The sequence below is a fragment of the Camelus dromedarius genome, chromosome 4 (genome assembly GCF_036321535.1).
Source record: "Camelus dromedarius isolate mCamDro1 chromosome 4, mCamDro1.pat, whole genome shotgun sequence".
Lineage (NCBI taxonomy): Eukaryota > Metazoa > Chordata > Mammalia > Artiodactyla > Camelidae > Camelus > Camelus dromedarius.
Genome location: NC_087439.1, coordinates 68,412,831 through 68,437,633, shown reverse-complemented (window position 1 = coordinate 68,437,633; position 24,803 = coordinate 68,412,831). Strand labels below are relative to the sequence as shown.

At 38.5% G+C, this 24,803-nt stretch overlaps 1 protein-coding gene across 4 annotated transcripts in view; it reads left to right on the top strand.

Moving 5' to 3' along the window:
- The window catches only part of PARD3B (par-3 family cell polarity regulator beta), a 924,313-nt gene that overhangs the window by 488,191 nt on the left and 411,319 nt on the right, over positions 1 to 24,803 (top strand). For all 4 annotated transcript variants that reach the window (XR_010380651.1, XM_031451950.2, XM_064485062.1 and 1 more), the window contains exons 8-10: positions 954 to 1,312; positions 3,735 to 3,874; positions 4,997 to 5,125. Coding sequence is in view for 3 of the 4 variants with exons in the window: in XM_031451950.2 (XP_031307810.1) it covers positions 954 to 1,312; positions 3,735 to 3,874; positions 4,997 to 5,125 (628 nt within the window). In the remaining variant the exon portion in view is untranslated. The remainder of the gene's footprint in view (positions 1 to 953; positions 1,313 to 3,734; positions 3,875 to 4,996; positions 5,126 to 24,803) is intronic.

Here is a 24,803-nt window from a genome sequence, read left to right as displayed (position 1 = left end):
TATTAATTATGTGGCTGCTATCTTTAAGTTGTGTCATGGTCACAAGATGGCTGCTGGGTTGCCCTCCATCACTTCTGAATTTCAAGAAATAGGAAGGAGGAACAGTAGAACAAAAATTACTGCTTCCCAGACGAGCCAGCTTCCCTCTAACCCCCTCACTTACATCCCATTGGCGAGATAGGCTGCCCTATCTTGCCTAGTTTTCTCTAGTCCTAAGGCTTAAGGAGGCGTAAGGAAGAAGGAGAGAAAAAGTAGCAAGGAATTTGAAGGAAAACATAAAGTGCTAGGACGAAACAGTAAAAAAGTATAGGTACTCTTTAGTAGAATATGGGGTGGAGTGGTGCATATTGGATTGACAATCCACTATGATGCTTGACACAATCAACACACCTCCCACATGTCTCCATGAGGAGCGTTGTGTCAATATTAAACTTCTAGAACACAGCCCATGTTAGAAAAGACCTGTGCTTTAGAATAAAGTCCTAAAAGGAAACTAATTGATAATCTGATCAAGAGTATGAAATGATTTTTTTTTCCATCTTAAAGTTAAAGCTTGCTTTTATATTTACTTTGGTAAACACATCTGGGTTGATTTTCAGATTTAGAAATGCTTGAAAGCTGTGGGTTGTTGGGTAACTTACTCAAGCTCTTTGAGTCTCAATTTTTTCATTTTCCAAAATGAGAATGAATTATACTTACCTCACATGGTTGTTAAATAAGATTAAATGAGAGAATCATGCACGTTGCTAATGCACTTGTAGCCCAGTGTGGTGGCACCTAATGGGCGGGTGGTAAGCGGTACCTAGTACTTAATTAGAGAAGTCTTGCCGCTAGTAATAGTGGTGAGCATCCTCTCTGCTTATGCTGCTGTGCTGCTTCCCCAGCCACGATGCTGGGGTGCTTTAGACGGCATGCTTGAAGGCGGCATCATTATCCATTCACTGTCTTTCAAGGGCTCAAGATGTCTTCCGTCAGGCGATGAAATCCCCAAGGGTGCTCCTGCATGTGCTTCCACCTCAAAACCGTGAGCAGTATGAAAAATCTGTCATTGGACCTCTTAACATTTTTGGTAACAACGATGTCGTTTTGAGAACAAAGGTGCCGCCTCCTGTCCATGGAAAATCGGGAATAAAGACAGTAAATCTCGCAGGAACAAGCGGTCCTGAGGAAGATACATCAACTTCCCTGCAACAAAGCAAGAGCCCCCCACTACCAAGACTAAGTAGAAAGCCCCCCTCTCCCTCACTCTCCCCTCTCATGGGGTTCGGCAGCAAGAAAAATGCAAAGAAAATTAAGATTGACCTAAAGAAAGGTAATTATTAAATTATTCCTAGTAGCATTCTATTATTGTAACATGTCACACTGGTTAAGAGAAATGCATTAAGGCTAATTTTGTTAATTCTCCCTTCATTTAATTGAATCAAAGAATAGATTTAAGTGTATACTTTGGTACCAAATTTCTGGAAATTGTAGTACTTTCTTACTCTTTTTTTTTTTTTTTCTGGAGAGTGGGTTATTTGAAACAAGAAAATTAGGAAGACATACTGGGAAGTAGAAAGAACTATTTCAAACTTGATAGAAACAGCCATATTGTGTCACAACTTAATACTAAATAGGCACTAAAATTCAGTTGTCCCTGTTTCAAGCAAGATGAGTGATGTTTGAAGAATTCTTTAGTCCAAGTCCAAAAAGCCAATTTATTATTTCTGGTTCTCTAAGATACTTCTGTATTAGCAAAAAGTTATTCCTCAGCAAATATGTGGTAATTATTAATTTCACTAGTTTAACATTGCAAACAATTTTTCAAATATACATAATTTCAAATGCATGTATAACCTTTTCTTTCTTCACTGTTTTCAACTTTTCATTTCAAGCCCAGATCGATAAGACTAGATCATGCATGTTCATACATATTTATGCAGTACTGCACATACACACATAAGCATTCACGTACTTCCGTGCTTTTGTTTATTTTGTAATGTCTCTTGATGATCGCTTCTCCCAGTGCAACCTTCTGCAATCCGGTGTGATTTTTCAAGACTCTAATTTAAAGAATCCAAGGTTTCATGGATTCTTGTCTAAATTAATAGAAAATTTAGTGATCACAAGGTAGTTTTAGAATACTTAGTAACATATATCTAAAGCAAATAGCATGTACCTTTAACTAAGAGAGATTATTCTGAGAAGTCCTCTGGTCAAAATTGTGTCCCCCCATAAGAATTCTGTACTGGGAAGAAAATGTACTGACTAGGAGGCAAAAGTACTTCTGTGTGCTTAGCAATTAGATTTTTTTTTATAGAAATGTATCCATTGTGCTTTTCATACAAATTATGCAGCTATGTATAAGGCGTGAGGTTAAGTGGTTTGAGGATAGATAAACCAGACAAAAAATGTGACCTTAAAAATTCATCAGAAAGCCTTGAATGCAAGAATAAAGAATATTACATAACAGCTATGTTTTGGGAAGATAAATCTGACAGCACAAAGATACACTAAAGAAGAAGGTGAACAACAAGGGATCAGTGAAGGGTGCCCTGAATCTGTCTGAATGTAATATGTATGCCTAAATAGCTGACTGGATGTGGGAGGGAAGAGAGAGGAATTAAAGCTACTGCTGAGGTTTTCAGCCAGGGTGGCCTGTACAATGGAGATGCCATTACTAGAAAAATTAGGATTTTAAGTAGAAAAAGCCTGGATCTGAGTTGGAGATGGAAGTTCAGAGTGAAGTATAAAATGCTGGTGAAAGTATATGCTTGGTGATATCCAGGAAGTTGACACCAAAGAAATTAGTGCCAATCCAAGAGACTTAGGTGTCATCCACAGGGAGATGGTAGTTACAGCCAGGAGCTGGCCAAAGCCTAGAGACAGATTGTTCGAGGATTGGTCCTTGGGGATCATTTGTGTTTACAAAGGAGAATAGTGGGTAAGAGAAACAGCAACAAATATGATGTAAACAGAGAGGCAGGAAAATAATCAGAAACTGAAGATATGAAAAACAAGAGGGGTGGTTAATTTCAAGAAAATGGCTGGTGAGAAGTGTCAAAGCTAGAGGGGGAAGATTAGAATAGGAAAAATTATTGGATGTGGTTATGGGGAGGTCATTGGTGATGGGAGATGGAAGGGGCAGTCGGATTACGGGGGGGTCATTGGTGATGGGAGATTGAAGGAGCAGTAGGGTTGAAGTAAGGATGCGCTAAGGTGGAGAAATCTAACCATACTTTTAGATAGAGGTTAAAAAAAAATACACTTGAAGAGAGATGGAGATGTAGAATGAGACAGGAGCAGCCAGAGTGAGTGATGGGACAGTGGAATGCACCGAATAAGGAAGGGTGACACGGGTACACAAGGAGCCCCGGGTTGGCAGCTGATGGAAAGCCTGCCACGTCAGACGGCATTTGCTTCTCTGGAGGGTGTGAAGTCAGGTGTTGGTTTACTGAGAAATCGATCTCCTGGGTGAACGGATAACTTGTGGCGTTTCTTCCAAGACCTTCATAAATGAAAGTAGTAACACATCTAGATTGGCCCTAAATTCACTGCGATACCATCATGGCCTATGAGGAACTGAATCTGTATTTGAAACAGGAAAAACTGAAGCATATTTGAAATAATTTCTGGAATGCCAATATTTCACTTCTCGTGCATTAGTCTAAATTAGGTAGATTTTGCTGTAAGATGGAATATAATATTAACTGCTGCTTACGGTGATTGTGTATTTTCCTGGCCTTATACACTAGGCCCTGAAGGACTTGGTTTCACTGTGGTTACCAGAGATTCTTCCATACATGGTCCTGGTCCCATTTTTGTAAAAAACATCTTACCAAAGGGCGCAGCAATAAAAGATGGCCGCCTGCAATCCGGGGACAGAATCTTAGAGGTAAGAATCAGAATGAATATCTTCAATAAAATACGTCTTGGTGTTTAAGTACATAAACATATAGTCAATTTTGAACACAATATATTGAAAACTGTACTTGCAGACAAGATAAGGACTTTAATCAGAAAGCTAGTTAATGGATAGCCTGTTTGTAAGTCTCCAATAAGAACAGTGATACAGGCCCAAATAGCATTGCAAAGTTTTCCATATCTCCTCTTTCTTACATCTGCCTCTTAGGGTCCCTGGGAAATTTGGGTCAACTCCAAGAGTTCATCATATATTCATTTAAGGCCAAGAATTTGAAAGTCGCACCCAAACCCTGGTCACAGTTTCTTTAAACTCTTCCAAGGGTGGACCAACCTGTCTCGGGTTGATCTGTGCCTGTAGAGAAGTATTTGGGATACCTAAAGCAAGAGTTTTGTTTTGTTTTGTTTTGTTTCCATTTATTTTTGTTTGATAGTATCATCTTCTTGGCTAAATAAATATTGTCAAATTTATCATTCAGGAAATCATTTTCATTGAATCTGGTTGGTTCCATTTAACTTTCTCATGGAGTGGAAGCAACACTATATAGCTTTTTATGTAGTTCTAGATCAGAAAGAAAATGCACCAAATGACTAATGTAGCCCCAAATTAGAATCTCCAATAATCTGTAGTGACTTGTGGACTATAATTTTCTAACATGGAGAACACTGTTGAATTATAATGAATACTCTTATTTCTGCAGGAATTTGCCACGTGGTAACAGTCCATTTCTGCTTTTTGTATTAGGCAGACAATGATACCAGTTAAACATCTGAAATCTGTTTCCCTCCTACTTAAGGAAACATTCTCTGGTATCTGTCAGTCCGAGTTCCCCTTCATAGCAATATGATGTCTTAGGAAAAACTGCTGATGCTCGTTACTGAATGTCTGAGGTTGCCCAGCACCATAGTAGCGATGGTTAGTATATTGCTGGTGTTATAAACAAGGTTGGTTTGGGCTCATGTATTCAGTTTTCATCTTGCCAGAGCTTCACTGATCATGGGAGCCCATTTGCTGCTTGCTTTCACAAGCCATCCAGGGTGGAAGGAGGTGGCAAGTGTTGTTAACTGTGGCCACTCATATGATTGCATGCATTAGGTGAATGGCAGAGATGTCACTGGACGGACTCAGGAAGAGCTCGTGGCCATGCTGAGGAGCACCAAGCAGGGAGAGACCGCCTCGCTGGTCATCGCCCGCCAAGAAGGAACTTTTCTGCCCCGAGAGCTGGTATGTTCCGATCACAGTCTTACTGACTTTCCGGTACGAAACTTCATATACTCAGTGACTTCAGAATAGCTGAGAAATGAGTTCTAAGTCATAGGCTCCATTTCTAGCAAAAACTGAATCACACTGAGAGTGTTCTGCCCCATTTGGGGCATCCCTGTTTTAGAATGTTGATGCAGTGAGATGGTTATTTGCAAACAGTGCTTCAGGTGTACAAATTCAAGCACCTTTGAAGGAAGCAATTTAACAATATTCAGCTGAATAAAATACACACTGAGTATGTGCTGTGGGTTAAGCCCTATGCAAAACACAACCAGCAGAAGTGTTCATAGTTCTACCTTAGTGAAGTTTGCAGTCTAAAAGGAAATTAAAATGTAACCAACTATTTAAAACGGTGATAGAGTGCTATAGTAATACATAGCAAGGGAATTTAACCTAGTCTTGAAGGCTGGGAAAGGCATCTCAAGAAAGAGAATCTCTAAAGTCTTATTAAAAATGTATACCATTTGACCTAGTAGCTACATTTTGCATAATTTGTCCTAAATTGATTATCAAAGATGTGGAAAAATTTCTTGTCCCATTGATTTTTTTTTCTAAAGTCCTATTTATTGTAGTGATATATTGGGCACTGTACAACCAGAAGGTATTGGTTAAATAAATAACTGGATAACTTTCCAATGAAATATAGTAACTACTTAAAATGGCCTCTGTGAGGAATTAATAATGAGAGAAGGTTCATAGTATATTGTTAGTAAAAAGTTGGGTATAAAATGATATATACAGTATGATCAAATTACATTAAAATCTAAAAAATTGCTGGAAGGAGATGCACTCAAGTTGTTGGAATTATGACAGGTTTTCATTTTTTCATTTTTTAACAGTGAACATATCATTTTATTATTGAAATATTTCTTAAAAAGGCTTTGGGGAGATCCAGAGGATTTTAATGGTCAATCATAGAGGAACAGATGTGATAAGAGGACTTTTAATTACCCTTTGTTTTTTATTTCCTTTGAATCTTTGTAAGAAATGACAAAGGCACATACGGGTTATATGATACGTTCCCAGAGTTAGAGCATCAGAACAGTGACAAGTTAGATGATAACATTTAGTGTAGTTGACTTGAAAAAGAGAAAGTTTAGGACACGTGATAATTGCTATCAAATACATAAAGAGTTATTGTATGGATTAAAAAGTACATTTTAATCTGTTTCTTCAAATAATTTATATCCATTAATTTGTTTATGTATTAATTCAAGGAACAAGTTACTGAACATGTGTTGTGCACTAAGTCGGAGGTTCTGGGGATACAAAAATAATTAAGACTAATTTCCTGCCCTATGTGAGCCTGTACCAAAACAAATACTTGGAAGTGATGATGTTACAAGAACTTTCTAACTGTCGGAGCTGTCCAAGAAGGAAATAGGCTAGTTAGTATACTGAAACAGAATCTGCCTCGCCACCTGCCAGAGAAGCTCTGGAAACAGTTCTCCCATTGATAAAGTGATAAGACTAGATAACCTCTAAGATTCCGCCTTTGTTACATGTGTTTATATTCATGTTTGAATATAGAGCTTTCCTGAATCACCTCTCTTATATATATATATATATATATATATATATATATATATAGAGAGAGAGAGAGAGAGAGAGAGAGAGAGAGAGAGAGAGAGAGAGAGAGAGAGAGAGAGAGAGAGAGAGAGAGAGACCTCTCTCTTACATATGGAATACACAACTCTGCCGTGGCATTGTATATTTTATATGTAAGAGAGGTCTATATATTCTTCATGTTTTATATGTAAGAGGTCTATATATTCTATATATTTGTATTATATATGGAATATTCTATATTGTACACATAGAATATATATAACAACCTCTCCCATATAGAGAATATACAGGCGCCTTCCCTCCGTGTTTCTGTAGCATAGAGTTTCCTTTTGATTCCTCCTCCTCGTTCCCATCATCGTAGCCATTTTCCTCTTGCCCTGTTGTATGCTTTGAGAAGACCTGTGGTAAAATAGGGAAAGGAAGATACACTCTCTTCCTCCTTTCCTCTACTTAATTCTTCCATCCCCAGCCACTTTGGAAAGCAGAATCTTGAATTTCCGCCTCATCTCCTCACTGAAGCTCCTTACTCTTCCTAAAGAGAATGCTGTCAAAACTTGAAGTCTAGATTTTTTTCCTCTAAATTCAGATAGATTCTTTCCTTCAATCTTATTTATCCGAAGACCGTGGTCTTTCTCTGCAAGGGTCAAAGCAATAAGAAACAATACAAAAGGGAACACCATGGATGGATAGCAGGAAGCCCTTACACTTCATGTTTAATTATTTGCTGGTGATAAAAACTCTTAGAAGACCTCGGGAGGACTGTGTACTTGTCCCAGGGACAGGAGAACTAGGAAAGAAGTTTTGGTGTATTCTGTTGATCTGTGGTTCTGGGAGGAATAAAACCCTGCATAGAAAGAGAAATACTCCAGGCAGCCCCCAGGCATGCAAAAGAACCCAAGGACAGAGCTGCAGCTAGGAACTCAAACCCTCAGGAGTCCCTCATTCCCCATCTAATAGTTACTTATACCCCTTTTCCATATGTCCTCTAGAATTTCCAACTGCGCAGCTAATTACTTCTTCCCACAAGCTCTCCACTCCCACCCACCCCCATCCCCACCCCTGGTAAAAGGGAGGGGAATGCTGGTCTTACTCCAGTTTGAAACTCTGAATGCATTTTCAATCAAAAACAATTACATCTAGAAGTTAGTAAATGGAATAAGAGAATTTGGGGACTAAAGGGACCTGAAAGAATCAGTGAGTCCAACTCCACTTTTGCAGTTGAGAAAACAGAGGCTCAGGGCTGTTGAGTAACCTGCCTGTGGATGCACAGTGAGCAGGAACTAGATGCCCAGCTTTCCTAACACTTAGTATCATCTCTGGAGCTCAGCTTCTGTCCTCACCACCTACTGTGTGATCCAGAGCAGGTCACACAATCATTCTGGGGCTCAGTCTCCTCATCTGTATCATTAGATTGCGGTGAGGATTAAAAGACGATAATCTCTAATGAGGATGTCATTAGATTGCAAAGCTCTTAGTGTTGCTTCTGATCAGTTGTAAGTCTTCAATACACGTTAGCTGTAGTTATTTCTTCTAGAACATTACCACTTCTGTAGTATTAGAAACACAGTACTATATTTTATTGATATTATGGGATAAATAGATTTCTGCAGGCTTACCTGGGACTAAACACTATTTTGAACATTAATTGTCTTCTTTTCCATTATTTTAAAATGTGTTCTGGTATGCAAAGTACTGAATTACAAATAAATTTTCAAGCCAGGCAGCCTGTATGTATTATTTCACTCTCATTTAATATAATTTAGTAAAATTGGATTTCTATCCCAGAAAGTGACATCATAGGCCAAGCCCACCAAGGAGCACATTAAATAAATTATGCAACTGTGAGATTATGAGTGACAATAAATTGTTTGTTCTCATCATTTTTCATTTTACACAAAATCTGGAGGGCCTGTAGTTAGTATCCATTCTCTAAGAATTTTCTGCCAAATAGTGTCTTTAAAAAATATTTTATTTCTAACTATCCAAATAAGTGGAATATTCTTTGTAACCACGCAAAGTAGGAACCTTTGAGGCTTACAAGCACTAAAGTAATGTAGACCTAGAGTCTTAGTTTTGGAGGAATATGAAATACATTATTTTTCCAGCCCAAATACCTGTCTTGAATCCTAAATAGCAAGAACCATGCAGGAAGTTTAAGGAGAGGTCATGTTTGGTGTGCACGGACTCTTTCCATGGGAACTATTCAGAGTGTGGCACTGGACTGTTTTAAAGCATGGGATGGGGAAGAGTGTGCAATGTGATTCATCTTTGTGTTTTACTTTCAAAAAATTGAAGGTGGTATCATTTGGGTCTCTTCTCCCATATCGTGATGGATGCTCACACTTGACTTTCCATTGAAAATCTGGCAGGATGAAGGAAGGACAGCACTTCCTGCTTTTGTCCTGTTCTATCTCCTTTGAAGAAAACAAACTGTGTTTATTGGTTTCCTGTTCTGAGATGCTGTCCTCTCCCTTTTGTTACACTGTGCTATTTCACGAGCTCTGCACCCTCTTCACAGCGCCGCTCTGCCTGTTTTCTGACAGTTAAATCTTCCTCACTTCCTTGTTATCATTAGCTCCTTACGGCTCACAGCCAAGGGAGCATGTGGTCAGCAGTTCCCCAGGAAGTCCCAATATAGGATGGTCCCTCGGATGTGACCCTCTGTCATTCCAAAGGCCTCAGCATCCATTTCCTGGTCATTTCTCCTGACTTGCCACAGAAGAGAACTGTGCTGAATTCTTACATTTGCTGCTCCGTGTCTTCCTTCCTGAGCGACTAGTTAGTATCACCATTGTAATGGCACATTTAGCCAGCCGTCCTTCCATCTGTGGCCAGCTGGGTTGAAAATCAAATGAGAGGAATTGATGTAAGAACATTGTAACTATTTAGCTCTTTCTAGTATCTTTACCAAAAGAACTGTGCTTCAAAGGTAATCTTTCCAGAATCCCAGTCTGGAAGATCCTTTGATGTTCTCATCACCTTACTGAGTGAGAGTTTATTAAAGAGGTGTTCACATAAGGAACATTTTTGCAAAAGGGGCTTTGAGATTACTGTCGGTAATAGAATCAGAAGGTGAAACTGCTGTGTCTGCGCCTGCACTTGAAACGAATACCATGCTACTTATTTGGTGGTTTGTTTGGTCTGTTCTGTAAAAGACATGGTCTGCAAATTCTTTTCCATCCCTGGTACCTGAAATTCTTTTCCATCCCTGGTACCTGAAATTCTTTTTTTCCTGTGCAAAGTGTCATATGAGTTATCTTTCCATTTAGAAAAGATTCTGAAAAACTGAGAGTTTTCTATTTACTCCGTGCCTTTACTTTAAGAGCTTCAGAGAACGAGGCACTGAGCCTCGTGTGTGCCATGTGTGTGCGTGTCCATGTACATGTATGTGGATGTCTTCTTCCATTTACTGGGGGAAAAGAAACCTTCTGCCATTTCACTGTTAACCTCTTTAATGTTTCATGTTCTGACCTGCTGCCTTATCTTTAAATTATCCAGAAAATCACAGCCACCCCTGGTGGGTAAAACAAGCTGAGAAAATTTCAAATGTATTTATAATTTCTACCTGCCAAGTTTGCCCGCTATTAAGCGCCAGCCTCTGCAAGGGGGATTAACTATATTTCAAGCGAGCAAGTCGCCCCTGCCTGGTGTGATTGAGGTCCCAAAGTTAGCCATGTTTGTCATGCTAATCTTCTCTCAGGAACATGGCTTTTGCTGAGAGAAAAAAGAAAAAAAAAGAAAATGATGCACACCCATGTGGAGGCTCCCTTAAGAGTTGCTGAGCATGCGATATTCCAACGCTGCCATGTTTACCAGTCCCTGTGACTGCCTTTGCTAAGGCAAATGACACGTGGCCCCAACCCCTTCCCGGTTTATTCTCTTCTTCCTAAGTGAAGAATTCACACCTTTAAATGTCAAATTATTTAACATCATGAATCATGCAAAAATATTAGTTTGAAATCTTCCGTGAACCTCGTTTAGCTGATATATTATTTTATTCCCTTTGGCTGTTTGATTCAAATGATTCTATGCTTAATTAAGCAAGGTACTTAGGGAAGAATGAATATTATAGTGGCTATTTGTGGATAAGTAGCAGAAATTGAAGGATGATTTCAGGATGATTTTTCTACCTAAACCAAAGTACAAGAGTTATGTTTTCCAATTTAAATAATTATGCAGGAACTAAAATGCATTGCTGTATTTTATAGATTCTCCAAGTGTGGTCTCAGACCAACAGTGTAGCATCACCTGGGAACTTGTTAAACATGCAAATTCTCAGGCTCCCTCCAGACCTAAAAAATCAGAAACTCTAGAGGTGGGGCTCAAAGAAGTGTTTTAACAAGCCCTCCAGATAGTTCTGATGCTTCCTCAAATTTCAGAACCATTAAAGTCGTGGTTTAGTTACAAAGAGTATAAGGCCTATAGGATAAGTTAGTGAATGTAACTGACTAGCTTCAATAACCCAATTTTCAACTTCACCTTTCTCTTCTGCAAACAATTTCTTGTTGTGTGAAATGTATCCTGTGAAAATTTCAAGCCCAGTTGAGCTGTGGCTCTTTGGCCATGTGCCCCTCCTTTTGGCCAAGGGCCAGTGCGGAGTGCAATCCAGTTACTCAACTCAATTACACCTGATTCATTTAGGCAAACTCAATTGTACTTGACTTTTTCAGGCCCAACTCGATTGTGCTTTAAAATTTTCACACTCAATTTGATTGTGCTCCAAATTTGTTGCATGCCACCTCGTAACTTAGAGATTTAAACGCATACCAAAGGGAGGCGCTCTTAGGGATGCTTAGAAGATCGGATTACTAGTATTTGTTTGAGGTTATACCTAACTTCTCCTTCCCTTCCCCTTTGGAATGCTGCAGGTAAGGTATGCTCCAGTGGTCCATGCAGGGACCACACTCTACCATCCCCATTCTGCTGTGTTGGATTCAGAGTTTGCAGAGCTCCTAAGAAAGTGAGCCTCAGAGACGCTCACAAAGCAAGTATGCTAAGCTGTTCCCATTCGTCTCATTTTAAAGATGGGGAAAGTGAGGCACAGAGATGTTGTCCCTTACCAACATTGACATCGTTTGTCAAAATCAGAAATGTTTTTAAAGGAAGACTTCCCTCTCCCCAATAAGCATCCGACTTCTCACTTGTGCTGTGTACTAAGAGACTAGCTCCTTCATCTCTGCCAGTTTTTAAAATGCGTTCGATAACCCACAAGGCACAGGGATTAATAGTCATTTGCTACTCTCTAGGAAGTGCTCATACCTAAAAGAATTTTACTGAACCCTTGTCAGCAAAATCTAGTCTTGATAAAATAGATGATGATAAATGCTCTGGTTCAGCGTTATGCAAACAGATGGAGGAAGTGCTGGCCATTTTGCCTGGCTGTATGGCTTCCAGGTGTCAGAGTGAAAATACTTAATGGCTTTTATCACAAGGCTGGTTTTGTTGGAGACTGGAAGGTGGTGGCAGGAGGAGTGGTCTATGCTGAAAAGAAGCTCTCATGACATTTCAGAGGCCTGGAGCCTCCTTATATAGTAGTGCAAAGTGAAGTATGAGGAGCTATGAGACCTGGCCAGACTCTCATGGCACAAGACATATGTCTTATGAGTGGCTACTGCGGCCACGATCAGGCTTCTGGAGGCTAGAAACGAGAGGCGCCTTCTGAAAATACATGTTTAAACAGCTCAGAGAAAGGAAGACTGTGACCCACCACAGACGATATTCTTATTATCCAGTTAGCCAAATGTTACCAGTAATTCATGCCAGCTGTTGGTAGGGAGCAGCTGGATAAGAAGGTGGTTACCAAGCTCAGGGGGTGACCTTGATTTGCCTAATTACCACACTGCCTGTGATCAGTACACTTGTTAAGGTACATTTGGTGTAAGATAAGGAAATGCGTTCGTTTTGTAAAGGGTATTTAAAGATTAAGGGGAGAAAATGTACTGCCTTAATTGATTGTGGTTGACTTTTCCAGCTGTTATCAAAGTAAATACCACACATGTGAAACTGCCGCAAGAGTCCGTTTCATTTTGAACATACGCTGAGAGGTCTGAACGTGTTTCATCTGCCTGTTTTTCAAGAAAATGTGTGATCTTTATCATTAAAGGATATCAGCTTAAGATTGTTACTTTTTTTTTTTTTCTCCTAAGAGCTGATAAAACAGAGATAGACACTTAAATAACAATCTGTTGCCACTTACCTCTTCCCAGGCCCCGTCCCCAAAGATTTTCTGGGCAATGACTTTTAAATATGTTCTCATTATTTTTAATGAGTGTGCATAACGTATGACGCATAATACAACAGTAGATAGGTGCCCTTTTACTGAACTTGTCAGATATAATAAAACATTGAAGGAGTTAAGATGCACTTTTCTTTAAGATACTATAATTATTTAAATTAAGATGCCCAAGCACAAATTGCCCACTATTCAATTCCCATTGCTAAAGAAAGCCCCACCATGGTCTGAGTTCTCTCTCTAAAAAACAAATGTTTTATCACAAATGTGAAAAAGACAAAGGAACATTCAATATTGTTATGTCTCTCTAAGTTTACCCTTCTTTAAATCTACCCCGATGGCAGGATATTCAATTATAAACGAGTTCAATTATGCTTCCTGGCCACTTACGGAGTTATATGAAAGACTTTTATCACCAGGTCTTTCCGCAATTAATTCTTCGCATTTCTTAGAGGCTTAGGACCAAAGGAAGGATTGTTTCACAACTTAAAATGCTGTTTTAGTTTTCTTACATTTCCTCTTTCTCTTCTCTTCCTTACTCCTTCCTTTTCTTTCTGCTCTGACCTATCATCCGGCCTTTCTGGAAGCAAATAACACTCAGTATGGTATCTTGCAATAGTTTTAGAATATTTTTATTTCTCCATTACGTTAAAATGCCAAGTAGAGATGAAGAGGAAGGTAATAGTACATTACATTAAATTGCATTAAAATGCCAGGTGGTAGATAAAGATGGTGGTAGAATAGAGAAGTTTATCATCCTGCAGAACAGCAAAGCCTCCCTTTGCTAGTCTTTATTATGTAAACATTGGTGCCTCTGGCCTTAGCACCCTGCAGGTGAACTACAGACTTGCAACCTGACTCACAAGGGCTCCTCCTCTCGCCTCCTAATATTCCATCTATTTAATACAGGAGTAGATAAGTCATCTCCCTTTCCCTGCTTTGTTGCTTAGCAACATTTTAACAGCGACACTCTTGCTAAGCATAAATTCCTGTCCCAATTTAAATTAGTTATTTGGGATTAGCCGATATAAACTTTATATATAAAATAGATAAATAACAAGGTCCTACTATATAGCACAGGGAACTATATTCAGTAGCTTGTAATAACCTGTAATGAAAAAGAATATAAAAAGGAATATATATATATATATATATGTGTATATATATATATATACACACACACATATATATATATATAAATGAATCAGTATGCTGTACACCAGGAAACTAACACAGCATTGTAAATCAACTATACTTCAATTTAAAGAAAAAGATAATTAAGCCAAAATATTAAAAAAAAATCCTGCCCCTATTCTGGATACATCCCTCCCCAGATGAGGGATGTGCTTTTCCTTTCTTTCTCTCACCCCATGTAGAGGTTTACTCTTCTACAGTAGACACACACCCACGACCTAGACTGGGGAGTGAGAGTTGGGTTGTGTAGAGCGTGAGGAACTAGTAAGTACTAAAATTAAATTATCAAAAGAAAAGGTCATTTGACAGCAAATAAGGAGAAGACTTTGATTATCTATAAAATGAGGAGACTGAACTAAATGGTCACTTAGATCTCTTCCTACTGGAAAATTCTCCGAATTGCGGTGCATCAAGTTCTGGCATGATGCTCTGTACAGCTAGCGCCTGATTATGAATGATCTGTGTATATAAATGGGCAGCAGGGGTCCGCCTCTGTTTGCTTGTTCCACAGTTCAGAATGCCTTGGGAACATTTGACCTAAAGGATGCCTTCTCCTAAGTAAATGTAGAGCTAACAAATTGCCAACAGATATCTTTCTCCTGGCCACCTTTTCTACTCCCTGCCGTTGCGGTGCTTGTTGACACAGCAGTTAGCAGACACAGACGGAGGCCTTCTTCCAGGGCTCTCCCACAGCTGTGGGTGCCATAGGAGACTCACTCCCCCAGCCAGCTCAGAAGGAAATGTGTTCTTTCTCTCCTAAATTGGAAATTCAGCTGTATTTTCCCATAGAACATTCTGAAGTATTGCCTATGCACTAGAATGGAAATTACTGTATACTGTTAGGTTTTGGAGATACTGAGAAATGAACAAAGTAGCTTGGCTAGTTGAAACCAACCTCGGCAGAATTTACCAGTATTTCTTTTGAGGGAAAAAAAAAATTCAAGCTGTGGGAACCAAGTTTACAAACAAACTTAGAGCATACAACCTATTTTCTAACTAGAAATTGCCTTATCTGGATCCGCAGTCACAGTTTATTTAAAGCTTACTTCGATTACACATAAAGAGAAGAAAATGAATCACAAACATTATTCATTAATGTTTTGGCCATCCTTAATGCAATAAAAAAAATCTCTGTGTTCTGTATTCTTCTGTTGGAAAAATATGACTGTGTCAACACTCGCAACTTGTTGAAAACTTGGCAGATATTTTCAATGTAATTATTAATGCAAGCCACCTCAATCCTCTTGGGTACTAGACAGGTGGTAAATACATTATAGAAATAAATATTAATGTAATTATTAACTTGATGATTTTATGTGCTATGTAGGCATGCAAGAAAATTAAACAAAGATGAAGGCTGTTGAACTTGTTCACGTCCCAGGACATACATAACAGTGACTTATTCCCCGTATTGTAAAGAGTTAGAAATGCACTAGATCGAGCCTTGTCTTCAGCTGCAAAACTGAGTACGATTGTAAAAAATTATATATATGTGTAATTTTTCATGGTGGCTAAGTTAATAACATGCCACTATAATTTGTGTACGACTGAAATAGGAAGCAAATCACGTGCATCCTAGTCGGAAAGAAAGTATGAAACAAAATACCCACAAACAAGTCAGAAGCTTATTTTTTAAAAGCCCAGTCTTTGCAGTCAGATAGAAGTTCAGAGGTTCCTCTTTAACCTGTAGGGTTTCTTGCAGAAAAGAATACCGATGACATATAAATGCCTTACTTCCTTCACAAACCTTTGAACATGTAACCCGAAGATTGCATTGCCTCTCACCCTCAGCTCTCAGTAGCTCTCAAGGGACTTGGCACATCTTATCAGACAGGAGCAGCCAGCCAAGGGCAGCCGGCACATTGCGAGGCCAAGGCAGGGTGGTGGTCAAGGCCATTGGGCAGGTAGCGAAAGGCCTCTTGCTGTGTGAAACAAATGCAGTTTCCTTCCTGCCTTCTGCAGGAGCTAATTTTGTTTTTCACTTCTCTTCTGGTATGAGAACAATAAGGACTTGGAAGGCCATTCTGCCTGGAGGAGATGTGCACCAGATTATCATCCGTCCACAGACGAAAAGTGCCGAGGTCAATGAGAACAGGCACTCCGGGATGAAGTAAAAGGTTTAATTGAAAGTACTGTCCTGGGGGAGATAGATGATTGAGCGTGCTATTGAGTGGACATCAATTACCATAGACCAGAGTGAAGAAAGTGAAAGGCGGACCATTCCATTTTTTTCCAAGTTCCCAAATCTGTTTCTCTTTAAGAGAAAGTGGGAGGTCATCCTAATAGAATGCAAAGAGGGGAAAAGTCAGTTTTTGTTCATGCACAGTGTTCTTAGAACATTATTAAAGTTTCTTAGGAAGGTGCAGGTGAATTTTCTACAAGAAGAGATACTTTTGTTAGAAGTTAGAGATCTGGGCAGAGTACAGAGTCTGATGCCAAACAATGGTTAACATTGATATATATCTATTGAGTTGAGTTGTTAGTAAATGTTTTGCACTTACTCGTAATTACAAAATTTTTTTGATTCTTTGATCATGTCTCTCAGCTGTTTTAGTAGGTTAGGTTTTCATTCTACAACGTAACAGAAAAAATAAGTTGAGGCATCTGAACATACGGTCCCCATTAAAAACTAGACATATCACTGAAATATGGCCATCTTTATAAATCACACGTATTTGTTTAGCCAATGCCCTGCTTTTGACGTGGCTAAAACAATGAGATGAACTCTGCATTCACAGAGACAAAGTCTGGGATCAAGAACTGCTTAACAGGAAAATAATCGGTCGGGTGTCTGTTTTGCTAGTCATTAACATATTTGAATGATGACTTTGAGTCTTCTTTCAGGTCAGATACAGTATAAAAAATATTCTGGATTATCCATGCCCAATAGGCAATGGATTTGAAAGGACAAAGGCAGGGAGATAGCAAATATATCGAGTGTTGTATTAAGTGTTACACATAATGCTGAATTTAGTTTTAAAAAAATTCTCAAAGCAACTTTTAGTTTATTTGCTTTTCAGTTTTATTTAGAACAAATGAATTCGCTCAGTAAGTGAATTTTAGTTTTAAAAGTGAAAAATTGCTTTTTTAGGGTTAATTTGAACAGGGTAGTTGCCAAATAGTACCAGCTGTCATAATAAAGTAGAAGTGAGTGACAGGTTTACTCCACCCCATATCAAAACTCAAGAGCGGATATGGTGATCAGATGAGCCAAAATAAATGTGAGTTCTTAGAAACATTTGCAAGCTATTTTCTTGCAGAGCTCAGCCCTTCATAGGCATCAAAGTACATACAGGTCATGAGTAAGCTTAGCACTGTTACCGAAATGAGAAAGAGGAATTGCTCTGTCGGTGGAGGTATCCCAGATACACTACCTGATATCCCAAACTCCCATTTGATGATGGTGATGGTGGTGATGACAGTCTATATTGCAACGTTTGGGAACTTAATTAGCAGTTTTTAAACTAATTTTTAATATTAATGAAAATGTGGCCCATTTGAGCTACAATGGGAGAACTAACTGCTACAGCACTTGTCAGCAGTGCTCTTTAAATATTTACTATACAGTTACTCTCGGGTTTGCATTGGGGTAGTGCTAGCGGCATAAATACAAGTGGAGTGGTCCTCGTTGCCCTTGAAGTCCTTAAAGATTTGTATAACAAATAGCCATTATATAATGTGATTAGTGTTATAATTTAATTATGAATAGAGACCCAGGTGAGGGCCCAGCCACAGAGACAAGGGGACAGTCGAGATGGGCTTTGATGGGTATGTAAGAGTTTGCCAGTGGGGGTCAATGTGGGAAGAAGGGAGAGAATGATTTTTAGGTAGAGAGAATCACATCCAAAAAAGAGAAGCTCCTTGTAACATTTAATTAATTAACTTCAATTTCATCTAACAAATGTGTTAGAAAGTTTAGAAGTGCTAAAACTATGCTTTTATAGATAACATGCAAGACATAACTGTCACTTTTTTTTGGCCTTTTAATGGCATTATTTCAAGAAAGGCATTATGGTAGGGGAGTGTCAACAGGATAATTTATGGAATCATCCTGTAACAAATATTTTTATACATATGCATTATATTGGGTGCTAAACTGGATTCAAAATTGAATTAAACATAATTCCTGTCTTTGATGAGATCACAATGTTAGAGTTAAGACAGACACACCAGCAAATAATTATAAAAACAGAAAATGATGAGGATCTTAAGAATGGGAAAAAGACAGAAAATGGGAACTGAGAGCAGAGCAAATTGCTTTCCCACTGACAAAATCAGAGAAGGAAGAGGTGGCTTACATGCTTAGACACAAAGTCTGAGTGTTTGGAAACTAAAGAGTCTTTGACTTCATTTTACCACCGTAAAAGTTCTTTTGAGGTTAAAATAATTTTTGCACTTGAGATATATATATATCTCAAGTATATATACATATACACACACACATGTATATATACAAACATACATATAATACACGAAGTATTTTTCCTTATTATGATTTCATCAAGTATAATAAGTGTAGGTCTGTACCGTCAAAAAAATGCTTGACTGAAAAGATTCATTCACTCATTATGCTTAGATGAGCCTTTCTTTTTCGAGTATCAGCAAGTAAAAATGGACCTGTGATGAGTTAACATAAAAAATAATAATTTATTAGGCATGAGCTAAACGGAGATAGTCTTTGTTTAGTCTTTGAAGCACACCTGACTTTGTTGGAAAATGAAAAGCCTTTAGTTCAGGGAAGAAAGAAGTCCTGCTAAACCTGCATCTATTGATTAGAAGTGTGCTGAACTTTGAAACTTGTTGTAATTACACACTGATTTTACAGGAATTGAGGCTATAGTAATTGCTCCCTTACCCTTGTCCTGCTTTCTTATATACATAACAGCAAAGGAGAGGAACATTTGAAAGATGAATACTGAAGAAAAATAAAGTGAAAGGCAATATATTCATTAGCCCAGCCAAGTTATTTAGGGCTCTGGGACCGTCTGAACAGCCCTCTTAAGAGCCTGGAAGAAACAGTGCAGGGATGTAAGGGAAGGAATCTTCCCCTATCTAGGCTGCCTACTTCCTGTGCCTTGGGGAGACCTCACAGACCCGGAAGCCACTCTGAAGTTCAGACTGTAAGACGACTATAGGATGGTGTCTTAGTCTGTCATGGCTGTTACGACAATACCACACACTGGCTTATAAATAGCAGGAACTTATTTCTCACAGTTCTGGAACCTGGGTCCAAGATCAGGGTGCTGGCATGTCAAGTGAGGGCCCTCTTCTGGGTCGCAGACTTCTTATTGTATCTTATATGGCGGAGGGGCTAGGGAGCTCTGTGGGGTCTGTTTTATAAAGGCACCAATCCCGCTCATGAGGATGCCATCCTCATGATCTAATCACCTCCCAAAGCCCCACCTCTTAAAACTATCACTTTGGGGATTAGGATTGCAACATACGAATATTGGGGGACACAGTATTCAGATGACAGCAGATGATGTATACATGTGTCAAATGGAAAATGTGATACCAAAAGAAGAGAAAGACATGATTAAGAGAAATATAAACCCTATGATATATCATTAACCCTTGATATTTCCCATATCTTTCTCTCTCTTCATATATATATATGTATATATATCTTCCAACCTTAGCCTGTAGACTTGGCCATGTGAATTCATTTGGCCAGTGAGATGTTAGTAGATGTTTTGTGAGCAAAGGTTTTAAATGTACTTTCATTTGTGCATTTCTGCCTTTAATCATATGAGGAATGTGTTTCAGATACCCGGTGGTCTAAAGAGGTTGAAAGTTGCTTGGAGCAGATACACACCTAATCCACAGCTTGGAGGCCAGCCTGCCTGAACCCAGCCTAGATTAGCTGGACCCCAATCAACTTGAGATGTGTGAGCCAGGCATAAATGCCTTATTGTTCATATCACAGTTTTGGGGTGATTTGTTATGCAGTATTTGGGGGCAACAGCTGACCGACACATTCAGTCACTTTTCCCCATTAATTAACTCTGGGTCGATTTCCCTCCCCTTTCTCTTCAATTTGTTTATAGTAGTGACGATAGGAAGATATATCCACATTTCAAATCTAATGGGTTTCATATGCTACAGAGCTTAAATGACTTCTTATTTTATAGTCATTTTTGTCTGAAAATTAATTTTAACACAGTAATTGATTTAATTATTAAGATAAAAGCAAATGATATGTCTGTCTACCAATGGGATGTTAGATGTATGGTAAGAACCTTCTCATTACAGTAGTAAACATGTACTGTGAATTTTAAGTGGTCATTACCCACTGAGATTTCTCAATCTCTACTTGGAATTTAGTGTTATTTATCATCAATAGTAAACTCAAAGGGATTGGTTTCCAGCTGGAGTCTAATCAGATGCCACTCAGGCATCAGAGAAAAGGGAAGAGTTAAGATGGTTATATTTTTATAATGTAATTTTCTTATAAGCCTTAACCAGCAAACAAACTCTGCCTCCCCCAGATGGTGTTACTTCCTGGAGGCTGTGGTAGTACTGTTACTATAATACATAATATTATATATTATATTTAATAAACATGAGTCTCTGTGCCTTAAAGTGAAAGAACATTGACTGGGTCCCTTAGGGAGAATGCAGATACCCGAGATGTAATCCCTGCCTTTAGAATTCTTGAGTTGGGAAGAGAGATATAATGTCTTTACTAAAAGAGTTTGTACCCTAAACAATGGCACATATACTTAGAATGGAGGGTATTATATAGAACATTCTTAAATTTTTACTCTAATTATTTCAGAATTTAGTCTGTGACCGCACGTTTCCTAAGGGCCCAGTGAAAACAACCTGTAATTCATTGTCTTTAAACTATCTTCAGAAATCTCCCAATCCAAAACAAATTTAATTTTTTTTTTAAAGTTTCTCACAAGCAAACTAAATGTCATTGATTCTCCTGTGAGGAGTAAGGACTCCCTCCTTCTAAAAGCTTCAGAATAGACTTGCTATTCTGCATCTTTTGAAGCCTGGCGTGAGACTTTCCTTCCATTGTTCTTGGTTGTTGATGGTAACTGTGTCGTATAACATGTGCACAGAAGGGTGATGCAGAAATAATGAAACTGGAAAGTTTAACTGTGAGGTTGTGTGGCATCTTTAGGGCCTCGTTCCTAACCTGCAAGATTTCTCTCTGGAGCCTTCTCTGATCTCTGCTCCATTCCTTTCATAACCTTCTTTGTGTTCTCTAACGCAATGTTTCCTTAAGTGTATGCTAGGGAACACTTTCCTATCATATGCTTCACGCAAAGATGTGTTCTACGGTCAAGTAAAGTAGGGAATATATATACTAACTTTTAAGGACACTGAGAAGTCCTAATATAAACCTTCTGCCTAGAATTTTTCATCATGGAAACCCTCATTTTCCCCTCACATGCATTGCCTGTGCCCTGTGTATTAGACCTTAGGATGATCCAAGTCTTAGAAGGGCTCAGTTTCTTGGCTCCTGAAGCCAGCCCTAATTGGGCATGGCCTCGGGCCAGACTTCCTCAGGAAGCCCTCACAGCCTGCGGACTGACTGTCGTGGGGTCAGGGGCACCTCCAGTTCAGCCAGTGCCACCCCCTTCCTGAGTGGTGGCCCACTGGGCTGTGGGTGGAACAAGTACCACAACACCATGGCCTGGTGCTCACTTCTGGAAGTGCTGTGTGTTTTTATTTATGTTTTGTTTTTGTTCTTTATGATCTTGTTGTCTTTTAAAGGCATTCAGTGCAAGTGGCCTGACATACAAAATATCTGTGACGGCAAAGGCATTAGAAGTGTTTGACCTAAGAACCAGCTTCTCAAATGGGTCTGCTCCTCCTCCAGTCAGGCCCACTGTGCTTCCTTTTCAGATTGTTGGATTATTGCAGTCATATTGTTCTTGAATCTTATATAAGAGAGTATATTCTTATATTTACCTACTGAATTATTGCCTATAAAATACTCAAAGACATTTTTACTCAGATTTCCTGAATCTACTTTTAACAGGATGGAGTAAACACAAAACAAAAAGACCTGTTGTTCCTTGATATTAACAAAGGAGGTTCTAGTTTTATATGAACACATACTGTCTGAATTATAAAATAATAATTTACATTACTTTCCATGACACAAAACACTATATTCACTTCTTTAATCTTTATCTGAAAAGGAAAAAAAAAATTCCCAATGTCCTTCAACTGTTGAATTTGCTGATCTTTCAAGTGTATTTACTGTAAGTAAGAGGGGGAAAAGGTTGCTATAGGAATCTTAACTCTGACTTACTTTACTTTTGTTAGTTTTAATCTCTGATTTAGTATTACATTAAGGTACTTTTATATTGAACAGGCAGTAAAAGAATGGTCATTTTTTGACATTTGTTTTCTGGTATTAGATTAATCCTTTACTTAAAGAAAATTGTATTTTGATAAGTTCAGTCAGAGATCAGCTTTTGCTCTCAGTAGTTTCCCCCTTCTGTCCCTTTTCTGGGGAATGGATTTCAAAAAACATGAAAAAGTGTCTCAATTACAAACATTTTATAGAATTTTCTTCTTTCAGGTCTTTGGTTAATAATTACTTTTAAATGAATGAATGTGTACCTCAACAGGTCCCATAAGGACATATGTTTAAAATACTGATTATTGAGCTAACCATAACTACATCATTTAAAATTTTTCCTTCATTAGAAGTAAATGGCAGTGTTGCTTACATATAGTTCTATGAAGCTTTCCCCCGACTGACTACAACATTAACTTATATTCTCCTTTTCTATATCATTGATACACAATAGTGAGTTTGGGGTTAACTGTCAACAGTGTATAATTCAGAATTTTTAAAAACCTATCTGCACAGTGATCTCTGATTCTTTTTGATGACTTGTCTGTATTGTCCAGAGGGCAAAAGATGTTAAAAGATAAGCTGTCTCCTCGTAAATCACCAAGAGTCCTTCTGATTCAGCGGCACTGGAGGGCAAGTCCTTTACTGCTCATTATGATGACCATCTTTAGGTCACCACTTACCTTGGCATGTGCCAGCTCCTCGTCATCTTTTCTTGACTCTCTGAAAAGTGCAGTCTAAAATAAAATGCCTCCCAGCTGGTGGAGTGAGTCTCTGATCCCCACTCAAGGATGATATTCACATTTTGAACTTTATATAATCCAATTGGCCAAAAATCTTTCATGCTTATAATAGCTTCTCATGCTTTTTCAGAAGATTAAAAAATTTCAGAAAATTAAGTGTTTTACAGGTGTCTTGTCTTTTCATTGTTGTGAAAATTTATTTAGCTGTAACAAAAGTTTCATCACCTTAAATTTCTTAGAATTTTTAAAGCAACAGCTTACAGTGCTTAAGCTTATTATAAAATATCCTAGCAGAATTGCCAGGTATTGCTTTTGCTTTCTATATTAAAAAAAAAAGTATTAAAAATATTCTTTTTTTTTCCTTAAAGCCCTTTTGTTGGAGTTTTGGTAATTGACAAAATAATTGCATGTGAAACATAACTCTTGCATAAAGTAAGCTGCTCACAACACAGACTAATTACACATTTGGGAGGCGAGGCAAAGACATCCAGAGCCTGCTTGTGCTGAGCCAAGAGCACTGCATTTAATGAAATGAGGGCCATAAAAGGTTCAGCATGGATGCTTTCAGGTCTGACCTGGGCTTCTGGGAAATTGAACATTGGCCCTGCAGACTGGTGATTCCCCCGGGCCTTGAAAAGCTGGGTTATTACCACTTGCATGCGTGAATCAAGCACTGCTTTGCAATACAAGAACATTTGTGATCTCAGAGATGGCCCCATTTGGAACACTCTTAATCTAATAATATAGACGCCCCCCCTAGCCATCCATCCTCCTGCCTCTCTTTCCTTCTCTCCTGCCAAGTAATTACTTTCAATATTTGTTTGATAAAAATGGTTATGTTTCTGGCAAGGTCCGACTATGTAGATTCCTCTGTTTCCTCTTACCTGTTCTTAAACTCTGTTCCTTCCTGTCGGGTTATACTGTGAATGCAGCAGAAAGGCCCTCCCATGTTGTTCAATAAACTTTTTTGCCAATTATGTTCCATGTAGATTGGCCATTTTACGTGACAAGTAGTAGATACTTGATTAAAAAAATTGTTGAATCACTCTGGTTTGTTTGCAAAAATTTGATGATAGGCTCTTTTGTTTTTTTTAAATGGAAGTGCTGGGGGTTGAACCCAGGACCTTGTGCGTGCTAAGCATGTGCTCTATCACTGAGCTGTCTGTACCACCCCACCCCAGCCCCAATGATTGACTCTCATCACTCAGGCCACAATGGGTCAGTCTCATCTGAATTCCAACTGTGAGAGGGTATTCATTATGCTTAGAAACAGAAATAGTATTACAGGGGAAAAAAATAAGAGAATGGAGAATTAGAAAAGGAAATAACTGAATGGGAAGGAGAAAGGGAAATATATATAATCAGGATAATAACAGAAAAAACATCTGTAAGAACTTGAAGAAAGTTTGCATAAATGAGAACAAAAGGTTAAGGTTATGGATGGATGGGATAAAGCATTAAAATGGCTTATAGAAATGAGGAAGGAAAAGGCAGTTAACATTTTACTCATCATTTGGTTTTGCACTTCATTTCTTTTTTTATTTAATAAAAATAGTATGTATGTGTATATGTGTGTAT